General features: G+C 35.9%; 1 protein-coding gene across 1 annotated transcript in view; it reads left to right on the top strand.

The window, feature by feature from the left end:
* The window catches only part of LOC135201735 (LIM/homeobox protein Lhx5-like), a 92,315-nt gene extending 82,826 nt beyond the window's left edge, over window positions 1–9,489 (top strand). Inside the window, 3 exon segments of the mRNA XM_064230946.1 lie at window positions 7,535–7,748; window positions 8,222–8,374; window positions 9,051–9,489. Of these exon segments, the coding sequence (XP_064087016.1) occupies window positions 7,535–7,748; window positions 8,222–8,374; window positions 9,051–9,100 (417 nt within the window). The 3' untranslated portion in view covers window positions 9,101–9,489.
* Window positions 9,490–12,544: the final 3,055 nt, after the last annotated feature.

The following is a 12,544-nucleotide window of genomic DNA, read 5'->3' as shown; positions in this document are numbered from 1 at the left end:
CATCGAATTGTTTTTTTTTTTTAGTTCACAAAGTGAAACAAAAAAAAAACATACACACACACGCGCACACACACACGCACACGCAAACGGGGAGGGAAAAATGTTCACATCACGAAATCAAAAACATACATACATACATAATACATAAATACACCTCGTACACGGACACACACAAACGCACATGCAAACACACAAAGGCACATGAAAACACAGACGCATACGCAAACAGAGCGGGAAAAATGCTCACAGCATGAAATAAAAAACATACATACATACATACATAATACGCGCACACACAAACGCACACGCAAACGAAGCGAGAAAAATTTTCACAACACGAAACCAAAAACATACATACATACATAATACACCTCGTACACGCACAGACACACGCACATGAAAACACAGACGCACACGCAAACGTAGCGGGAAAATGTTCACCACACGAAACCAAAAAACATACATACATACATACATACATACATACATACATAATACACTTCGTACAGGCACACACACACACAAACGCACACGAGGAGCGGGGGGTAAAAAAAATGTAAATTCAACAGAACGCGAGACGAGTTAAACCGCAAAAGCGCCCACTGTGGTTGCATACCTATGATTACATATGTACACAAGCATAACCTCTCGACGGAACATCGTTTTCTGGACATATACATCTGTCATTTCGCGGCGTTTGTGTTGCATAACAATAAGTAACTTCATGACGTGTATTTGTTTTTTTTTACCTAAGCGGGACGTTTTACGAAAAGGATTTAGGAGGAAAAAAAAACAATGCCCGGCCTGGTGTTTAATTCGCTGTTTTGCGGGATGGACTGAGAATTGATGCAGTGCTGTTATATTTTGACGGCGTTAGCTGAAAGCTGAAAGCTGCGTATCAGGTTTAATGTCAGCTTAGGGCGAAGAAATATGGGATTTTTTTTTCTTTAAATGCTATCTGGTTTATTTTACAGTCCGGCCAGCTGCTGCTAGTGATAAGTGTACATACATTACAGTCAATTTTCATTGGCGAAAGACACGTCAGCTGAGTCGATAAACACCTGATACTTGACAGTATTCTTTAGAGAGAGAGAGAGAGAGAGAGAGAGAGAGAGAGAGAGAGAGAGAGAGAGAGAGAGAGAGAGTGTATGAAATATAAACAACTGACAAGTTGCCACTAGAACTGACGTGATTATTATTATTATTATTATTATTTTAGCTTTTTCCGTGCTACTTTAAACAGGATAGTAAAACGCCTGTAGAGGCCATTTATTATTATTAGTTATTATTATTATTATTATTATTATTATTATTATTATTATTATTATTATTATTATTATTCAGAATACAAACCGTATTCATTTGGAACAAGCCCACTGACTTGAAATTCAAGCTTCCAAAGAATATTGTGTTCATTTGAAAGAGGTAACAGGCGGTAATAGGAAATAAAAAAAAAAAGAGATCAGTTACTAGAGAAGATACGATAAATGTAGAAATTAATACGAAAACGGATAAAAAAATATAATTAAATTGTAAAAATAAAAGAATTGTTTTAACTTCTAAGGTTCCAGTCCAATAGCACTTCTTCTTTCATCAATACTTTCGTGATTACAACGGAACACACACACACACACACACCCACACAAACAAACACAAACCTCAAACCACGCAATTTGCATCTACTACACTCTTCTGTCTTGTCCCCTGTGTTGCTTTTACAACCGCGTGTGAATATTACAGATGCAAATTTGATGGCCAGCGTTTATGTTCCTGTTGTTAGCGCGGTTGTTTACGGGAATGTTATCACTGATTGTTATTTTTACTTTTGCGCCCACCACACCCTTTCCGCAAGTTACTTTACACACACTCTCTCTCTCTCGTCCCCCCCCCCTCCCTCTCTCTTAACGGATTCTTTAAATGCGTTTCCGATCGGATTTCTCTTAAGGGGGCTTTATATATATTATATATATATATATTATATATATATATATATTATATCTATATATATATATATTGTGTATGTATGTATATATATATATATATATATATATATATATATTATATAAATGGAGGTACTGGAAAGAAAAGTAAGAAAGGAATGACCTTCCTATCCAGAAACAGCATTTGTGGAGGGGTTCGACGTGCTGCTGCTGTTGCCGCTGCTGATGAGCCTTCTGGTTCTAGGCGTAATGTTATGATGCAACTTTTCTGTACTATGGCTTCACACACTATTCACGAAGCAGTTAAAAAACATGAATGAGACGCAGTGACCACATTCATTGTTATGTTTGTCTGGATTTAGTAAGCTCTAGAAAGGAAAATAGTTGAAAGTGTTGATAATTGTGTCCGCTTGTGAGAGAGAGAGAGAGAGAGAGAGAGAGAGAGAGAGAGAGAGAGAGAGAGAGAGAGCGTATATGCTACCTCCCGTAATAACATATAAACAACTTATAATATCTGCAAAAGACGGAGGGTCTTAAGAAGAGTATTTACATTTCAGGGTCATCCGATACGTTTCGTTCTAGATAGTCCATATAATTAGCCACCCTCATCCCCACCCAACCTTCACCCCTCCCCACCCCCACCCCCACCCCAACGACCCCCGTCAGTCTCTCTTTACAAGTAATAAGACACCAGGTCAACCCGGAAGACATCATAATACAGTTAGCCCATGTACTGTTTCCCAACGTTGCCATGCAAAGCTTGAGAGACTATAGACTATGTTGCAAATGGGATATTCTTATTAAGAGTTTTATTTCATTATTTATTTATTGATTTTATTTCAAGGCGCTGAACTCAACATTCTAATTCGATAAATGTTCCGATATATTTAACAAGAGAAGGAAAGTACAATAGATTAATGGGAATTTTAACAAACAAAACAAAAACCTTCTGAAAGGAGATTTGTACCAAGGGGGAGGACGGGAGGTGGGGGTGTGGGAAGACGAGGGGAGGGGGACGTCGTGGGGAGATGAAACTTCAGTCAGCGTGACCGAGGAGTTGAGGGTGGGGGGGATGGAGGGGGGGAGGTGTTAGTTTGATGGGTGAAATCGGGACATTGGTAGGGGTGGGGTGGGAGGGGGTGAAGGTACGGGTAAGACAAGCTTGTGTTCTTAGGTCTCCCTGGGGTCTAGCCACGTTCGAGTACAGTTTCACACCCGTGGCTACCCTGGGGGCGTGTCCACTGCCCACAAACATCTACAGAACCTTACCAATTACCCTTCTCTTCTGTGAGATAGTTTCTTTCTTTGTTTCATCTCTTGTTTTGGTTTCAAAGTGAGAGCAGGAGCAGAGAGGTCTTCCGCGGGCCTCCTCTTGTCCTGGACTGAAAAATTCGGGTGGCCAAGATAGGCCTCTCAGTAAAACGAGTGTTTTTCCACTTTTTTAAGAATTTTATGTATTTATTTGTTTATTTATTGCAAGATCGCCTTGTCCTGGACTGAAAAATTCGGTACAAGATCACGTTAATATTTTCTATACCTGGTTTTTTAAATCCCCTGCTAATTTATCAAATTTAGTAATGATAAAAAACAGTAGCAATCTTTTCAGATAGTTTCTCAAGACTGTACATCAGACAGCATCCTTAAAACGAAAAATTAAAAAGGACGATAATTACTATGATTTCTTACCATAATAATACATTTCATTACTTTATTTTCATGTTCCTGATCTCTACAATAAAACATAACTATTCTTATCGCCGCCACCCCCCCCCCCCAACAACAACCATTTCCCTTCGCTTTCTTCGGGCGTGGGCACGTAAGAAAATCCTACCTCCGCCATATCTGATGATGTCACACGATCGTTATAATAATTTTCTGTAACCACCAATTCCTTTTCAAACCTACCAGAAGAAGAAGAGGAAGAAGAATAGGTTATTTCCTTACGCATTGTGACGTAACGCGGCGTCACCGCCTCCCTCGGGACGCGGCAACTGTCACACACGACGACTACGAACTTGCCGCGCGTAATGCGGTCCGATAGAAAAGCGCGCGCAACGCCTTCCGACTGAAACACGCGTGAAAAGACTTCCGACTGAAACGCGCACGCATCGCCTTCCAACTGAAACGCGAGCGCAACGCCATCCGACCGAAAAGAGCGCGAAAAGCCTTCCGATTGAAAAGCGCGCGCAACGCCTTCCGACAGAAACGCACGCTTAAAACGCTTTGGCGCGGGTAATAGTAATAGCGAAAATAATAGACAAAAGAGAAATACTGCAATCAATTTCCTTCTTGTCGAGATATGTTTAAAATCCACACACAGTTTGTGTTGGTTCTAGTCCCTTAATAACCATCTCGAAAGCCCTGACTATATGTTAACATATCTTGACAGCTATAAATTACTGCACTGCTCATGATAGAATAAATAATAATAATAATAATAATAATAATAACAATAATAATAATGATGATGATGATGATGATGATGATGATGATGATGATGCAACGTATGCCCCAAGAATTTAATTTTTGTATGTCCACTGTTACAAAATCTTGATATGCTATATTATTCGTGAGATGTACAAAATTGCCTGGATAAAATTTCAGTATAAAACTAAGCAGACATAAAGACACACACACACACACATACACACACATATATATATGTATGTTATGTATGTATGTGTACGCGTATGTTTCATATATGTTCGTGTGTGTTTAAACGGAGAAAGAGCAAAAGTGACCAAAAAAGAATTTAAAAATAATTAAGACGACAAAACATATGTCCAAAAAAAATATATATATATATAAATAAATAAATAAACAAACAAATAAAAGCACCTTCGCCGAAGGAAAAGTTTAGGGTCAAAGTGATCAATAACAATGACATCTCTTTCGGTCGCGTGAGGAGGTGTCAGCCCACCTTCCCCCTCCCCTCACCTTTCCATTCTCCCTCATGAGGGGGAGAGGGGTGATCCTAACCCCTCCCCCCTCCCACTCCCCTCCCTCCCATTCCTGCTGCTGATCTTGAGAAGATTGACACCTGGACGCCACATAACCCTACATTTATCTTTCTCTCTTTCTTCTTCTCCCTTTCATTTCTTGGACCCAAACTTGAAACACAGGTTGTCTGGTCTCCATGGAGGAGGAGGACCCAATCTCTTTCAATAGGAACACGAAACAACAGCTTTGGGTGCGTTGTCACACTACAGAAAAACCTGTCATAAACACATTGGCAACTTATTAGCAACATGTTGAAGACAATTCAATTGGGAACAACTTATTGGCAACATGTTGAACACAATTTAATTTGGAGCAACTTAATAGCAACATGTTGAAGAAAACAATTCAATTGGGAATAACTTATTAGCAACATGTTAAAGAAAACAATTCAACTGGGAGTAACTTATTAACATGTTGAAAACAATTCAATTGGGAACAAACTATTAACAACATGTTGAAAACAATTCAATTGGGAACAACTTATTAACAACATATTGAAAACAATTCAATTGGGAACAACTTATTAACAACATGTTGAAAATAATTCCATTGGGAAAACCTTATTGGCAACATGTTGAAAACAATTCAATTGAGAACAACTTATTAGCAACATGTTGAAAACAATTCCATTGGGAACAGCTTATTGGCAACATGTTGAAAACAGTTCAATTGGGAACAACTTATAAGCAACATGTTGAAAACAATTCAAACTTATAAGCAACATGTTGAAAACAATTTAATTCAAGAGAACGACAGTAAGCAGAGAACGACTCTAAAATTCATAAACACATCGGCAACTTATCGGAAACATGATGATAACAAATCAGCAAACCTTAATAAATAATTAAAGAACAAAACTTCGGCCAAGGCTGGATAACTGTATATAGTAAAGGATTGGTCTGGGTTACCACAATAAGTCGTTGATTTGTATTCAACCTGTTTGCGATGTGTATGGAATAAGTTCCCGACGAGTTTTCATGACCTGTTTTCCTATCGTCTGGGTGGACACCAGTCAGACTTAAGAGCAGACTAATTCTCCCTTTGAAGTAATTCAACTAAAGGAACTAATAATAATAATAATAATAATAATAATAATAATAATAATAATAATAATAAATACAAAGATTAATCGGCAATATCCCCACACACACACACACACACACACACACACACACACACACATATATATATATATATATATATATATATATCTATATATATGATATATATATGAATAACTTGATCACGAAGTATATAAAACGTGATGCTATGTATAAAAAAAGGTTTTTTGCCGCGTAGGAAAAAAATGAAAAAACGAGTTGGCCGAGTACTTTCGGTCGTATTTTTCATTTTTTTTCCTTCGTGGCAAAAAACCTTTGTATATATATATATATATATATAATATATATATATATATATATATATATATATATATATTCCTCTACACACACGCTCGTAATTTTGTTTCACACTTGTAGCAGACGGCGGCCTGATCTGACACTGCCCCCTCTACCTCATGCGAACGCAAAACAAAAGCCAAGGACGGAAGATGGGGTCAAGGCATCAGTGGGTACCCAAACCCGACCTTTCACCCCCTGTGGCTCCTAGTAATTGCTTGCCACCCTAAATTAGGCAGAAGTGTCACGTTGCGTTTATTTACGCTCCTCCCTTCCGCCGACGCCAACTGTCGTATCGTGTCTTGAGGTGTTTCCAACGCGATTGCTTTGAGCGGTGGTAATAATAATAATAATAATAATAATAATAATAATAATAATAATAAACAAAGGATGAATAGGGTAGTAGCTGTTGTTTGTTTTTAATAGCTACTCATAGAAAAAAACGCAATAATAATAATATAATAATAATAAGAATATGATATTAATAATAAAGAAGTAATAATAATAACTTATTATTATTATTATTATTATTATTATTATTGATTATTATCATCACCATAATCAAAGGAGAAATCGGGGTTGTGGTTGTTGCTTGTTTTTTAATAGCTACTCATAGAAAACAACACAATAATAATAATAATAATAATAATAATAATAATAATAATAATAATAATAATAATAACTGTTAAGTTCCCTGAACCTTGCAACGCTTGAAATCTGACAAAGATATCTCTTCATTATTAAAAGAAAAAAAAAATTGACCTTACCCGAGGTCATAGGTAATTATAATAACAACAAATATGTGTGTGGCTAATCCATGTAATGGAAAATTTCAGAACAATAAAAGGTATTAATGCGGTTAATCCAACTGAAATAGTACCTGAAGTTCAAACCGAGGTGAATTTTTTGCCAGGGCACTTTGTAGAAAATAAATGTAAGAAATAGAAAGAAATCCTTCATTTGATCTATTTGCCCAATTCTTTATTTATTTTTTACCTTCAAAGTGATGTACGTAGAACTTTTACAGGGGAAATTAAGTAAAAAATATATTATATAATAAGAAATCAGAAAAAATCTATAAGTTTATTTATTATCCCAATTTTATTTAATTTTCTATTTTCTCTTCTTTTGATTTATTTGCCAAATTCTGCTTTTTTATTTTTTTTTTATTTAATTTCCGTTCTCTTCTCCTTCCAGGTGTGGTTCCAAAACAAACGCAGTAAAGAACGGCGCATGAAGCAGCTGTCTACGATGGGCATGCGCGCGCACCTATTCGCAAACCCACGCAAAATGCGAGACCTGCCCCTGGGTATGGACGATGGGTATGGCTTCTTCCCTGGGTACAGCGGATTCCCAGGACAACAGTTCCCAGGGTACTTCGGTCCACAGCAACCCATGGGATACCCTCACAGTAAGTTGACTTGAAGATAATCTACTTATCTTTTAATTTGTGTTTTTTATTTTCGTTATTTATTTTATTATTTATTTATTCATTTATGTATTGCAAAATGTGTTGTTCCTGATCCCTTACCTTCAGTTTCTAGCATAAACATTAAAAATGCATGTGAGAGAGAGAGAGAGAGAGAGAGAGATGAGGAGTGAGAGAGAGAGAGACGAGATAAGCTGAGAGGAGAGAGATGAAAGAGAGAGAGAGAAAGATTGGTTAGTTCTCTATAATCTACATCACAGAAGCATCAATTGGCCACAAATACAGCAGCAGCAGCAGCAGTAGTAGTGGCAGTAGTAGTAGTAGTAGTAGTAGTAGTAGTAGAGTAGAGAGAGAGAGAGAGAGAGAGAGAGAGAGAGAGAGAGAGAGAGAGAGAGATCTTACGTCAATCAACCAAAAAACCTCATTAAGTGTTATTTTCCGAATCATTATTCCAGTGGCCCCCGGAATGGAGCAGCCCTTGCCCCCCGGTGGACCCATGGGAGGCGCCGAATTCCCCGGAATGCCCCCTATGACGGCCATGATGGGTGACGCCTTCCCCCCACACCCCCCCATGACCTCACCAACTGAAGACGTGGCAGTCCACGGCGGTAAGTCCTTTGACTGGAGTCGCATTTAAGAAAGTTTGCTGTCGAAATATTAAAATGAATATATATAAAATAAAAAAAATAAAAAAATAAAAATAAAAAAAACATGAAACTGAAAAGTAAATTTCAAATAAACGACTAATATGTTTTTTCTATTAATTCCAATTAACTAAAAAAATCTACTTAAATAAACTTCTTATACGTTTTTTTTTTATTTGAAATCATTAAGAAACTTCCAATTAAGTAAACGTCTAATGGGTTTTTTCTACTAATTTCAAGTAAAAAAATTTTAATTTAATAAACCTCAAATGTGTTTTTTTCCTCTCTCTCTCTCTCCTCATCTCTCTCTCTCTCTCTCTCTCTCTCTCAATATGTTTTCACTTAATTTCCAGTATTTGAAAATAATTCTAATTAAATAAACTTCTAATATGCTTTTATGTTTTTTCTATTAATTTCGAGTAATTAAAAAAAAATTTAAACTTCTAATATGTTTTTCATCTCCCTCCCCCCCTCTCTCTCTCTCTGTCTCAATATGTTTTTTCCATTAATTTCAAGTAACTAAAAAAATTCGAATTAAATAAACTTCTACGTTTTTATGTTTCCGTTTATTAATTTCGAGTAATTAAAAAAAAATCCTAATTTTCTAATCAGTTTTTCCTCTCTCTCTCTCTCTCCTCAGGCCCTGGCGGGTTCAGTGATCACCAGAGCTCGGAGATTTTGGCGTGGTAACCTGGCGGAAGGAAGAAGCTCTCTCCCTCCGGAATCTCGCCAAAATAAAAATAAAAAATAAAAAAAAGAAAAAAAGCGCCACAAAACTCGCCAACCAAAGATGCCGCCGCTGTTGCTTCTCGGTGTCGTCATGTCCTTTGAGGGAAACCTTGACGTCATTTTTTAAAACGTCATAACTTCGTGACGTCATAAAACCCCATTCGTGACTTCACTAGAGTCAGGGCAAAAAAAAAAACTAAGAGGATATATATATTATTTTTGTCCATCTTGCACTTTGTTTTTTTTTTTTTTTTTCATTTGTAAGAATTGTGAAGATTATAACTACTTTAAGGAACAAGGAATCAAGACGAGAACAAACAGACAAACAAACAAACAAACAAACAAACAAAGATGTTCAGTGGAGTGCAAACAAACGAATCAATATTTTTGTTGTCGTCCAGGCAATCCAGATACTGACAGTCTTGTTGCTACTGAATGAATCAATGTCGTCCAAATGTTCTAAAACTTAAAAATACAATAAAAAAAATATTCTAAAAAAATCCCTATTTGTAACAATAATGCATATTAATAATGTACAAGGCGACGGTGGTTCGGGGTGCGACCTTGGCTACCCATAATTTAAAATGAACCATTTTGTATTGTATGTCTCGCATCCAGCCACCGTTTGTAAAGATTAGAGAATGTGAAGCCACAGGAAACGGTCATTTGATAGATGAATAATCGTCCCGTATTCATAGTGAATGCACAAATTGATTTTTAAAAAGATAAATAATAATATTCTTTTCTTCAAGTTGGAATTGCTGTTTTTATTCTTGAACGAAATAAAAATGATTTTTTGGGGGTGTCGCACACACACGGTTGAGGGACAAACGTATTCTTCTTCAATGACTTGTTGATTCACAGGACTGTGTTTGTTTTGAACATGCCGAAAAAAATGTGAAAAAAAAAATTTAACACGAGAAACCAAGGAAATTTTTTTTTCTCTAAAAAACCAGAAAACGAGGTCATAGTTCGAAAAAAAATCAACAAAAAAAACTGGCCGCTTATATATATATATATATATATATATATATATATATATATATATATGATATATATATATATATATGTTATATGTATATATATATATATATATATATATTATATATATATATATATATATATGACACAGGACGTGAAAGAAAAATGAAATATAGAAAAAAACCGACATATGAAAAATGTACGTTATGTATAAACGCTGAATCAAAAAGCCACAATCAAAAACTTTCTGTTGTTTTCAACATGTGTGAGTTGTGATTTGTTCCGAAAGATCCTTGTCTAACCCTGAAGAATAAGAAGAGGAGGAGGAGGAGGAGGAGGAGGAGAAAGAAAGAATAGCGTGTAGGTCACGGAAATTTAACGAAACGTATTTAAGACTTGATAAACCATGTTTTTTTTTTTTTTTTTTTTTTCAACAACAAATCAAACACAGTCCAAGGCTGCTTTTCTCCACAGTGGCTTCACATTCCTAGTTTGCTATATTTTGGTGTAATTATAAGAACTTGGTGGGGTGTACATATGAAGGGAAATTACCTGTACAGAACCTTTCTATCCGTCGACTTTTTTTTCTTCAGTAAGTTATTCAAACTCCTCTCTCTCTCTCTCTCTCTCTCTCTCTCTCTCTCTCTCTCTCTCTCTCTCTCTCTCTCTGCAAGCGAATCGGCTCCCTTGGCATTTTATCAATGTCCACTAACCTACCTTGTAAGATGCTGTGCTACTGTATGATGCTGATTTCGGGGTGTCCTGATTTTTAAAAAAAAATCATCTCTGAACCGTTTCCAGGTGACGTCACGGCCGAGAAATTGCTTATCCCACTGGAATTGATGCGAGTATAACGTGTGTGTGCTTTTTTTCTTTTTTTCTTTTGAGACATTTCTGATGCGTGTTATTTATTACCGAAAGCATCCAAACCCAGTCGTGCTTTATTCTAAAGCTCGAAAACGTTAAAAATATAATAAAAAAAACTGCAAAAATGGCATGAAAAACAGAATTCTCTGGCACCAAAGATGGTCGATGGAGATAATCGCTCTATGACGTCACCAGGTGACGTCATCAAAGTGGGGCTGAGAGCTTGGCAGTGACGTCATCGTGATGAGACTCTTCTAAGGCACTGGATGGTGATGATGATGCTGATGATGATGGTTGATGAATGATTATAATGACGCACCAATAACACACAGGCACAATTTCAACTTCCCCCTCGCCTCTCTCTCTCTCTCTCTCTCTCTCTCTCTCTCTACCTTACCATTATCTTTTTCTTTTATTTTCCGGGATATATATATATTCTAACTAAGCAATTATCTCTGTAAATAATTTTATAAATGTCATGATCATTGCTTTGATTAATGCCTGCTGTTAGAAAGAGGAAAAAACCTAAATGTAGGTGACACTAGAAAATAAATCAATTAAAATAAATAAATGAATAAATAAAGCCGTAAGGTCGCGCACAAAATGGAAAGTCTGAAAAACCGACCTTACTGAATATGAAGTGGGAAGAAGAAAGGCAAAATAAAGATATTTCCCGAAAAAACAAAAATGAATATACTATGTGTGTATTTACTGTTTTATTATTATTATTTTTTTTCTCTCTCTCTTTGTATGTGAATCTGTGATATCAATTATTTGTTATATAACTCCAGTGACAATTTTGTAATAAAACTAACGAAAATATACAATAGACTTTTTTATGAATCCTTATGGATAATATACAACCTATTATAAATATCACTAACAATATAGCGTGTGAGTATATGTAGTCTTCAATGGATATTAAAAGCTTTCGAACCTTGTACTAGGTTCATCTTCAATTGTGGACCTGCAACCATTGTCTTCATTTTCGACACGGAAAACTGTGCCCACATCACTTTCATCATTATTAAAAAAAATCCATAGTTATGGACCAGTACAAATTTACTTAAAAGTAAAACTATGTAGAGAGCTTTCGAAAATCTGTACTATTCCACTCTTCAATCACAAAATGAATATTTTTGTACAGTTACATAACTGTATATGTTTCCCCATTTCAAGACCAATGCTGCTATGAACGTTGTTATTATTATTATTATTATTATTATTATTATTATTATTATTATGTTATTATTATTGTTTATTAAGGTTATTATTATTATTATTGTTGTTGTTGTTGTTGTTGTTGTTGTTGTGAGTTTGGAATATATCCACTTTTAAATTTTGTATAAATGCACATTTCTTGAGAAATCCACAAGAAAATAATAATAATACAGCTACTTCAAAGATATAATTTACGTAAATACCTGCAGTCGATATCACTGATATTAACCCCGACTGGCGAAAGCTCATTCTCTTTACCACCAATCACCAGAGGTTAAAATTCAAATACGTCGGCCAATCAGATGCACGATACGAGATCAAGAGTGATCTCCACTG

Source organism: Macrobrachium nipponense, chromosome 28 (genome assembly GCF_015104395.2).
Source record: "Macrobrachium nipponense isolate FS-2020 chromosome 28, ASM1510439v2, whole genome shotgun sequence".
NCBI classification, from domain to species: domain Eukaryota; kingdom Metazoa; phylum Arthropoda; class Malacostraca; order Decapoda; family Palaemonidae; genus Macrobrachium; species Macrobrachium nipponense.
Note: the sequence above shows the minus strand (reverse complement) of the source record. Positions and strands in the feature narration are given on the sequence as shown.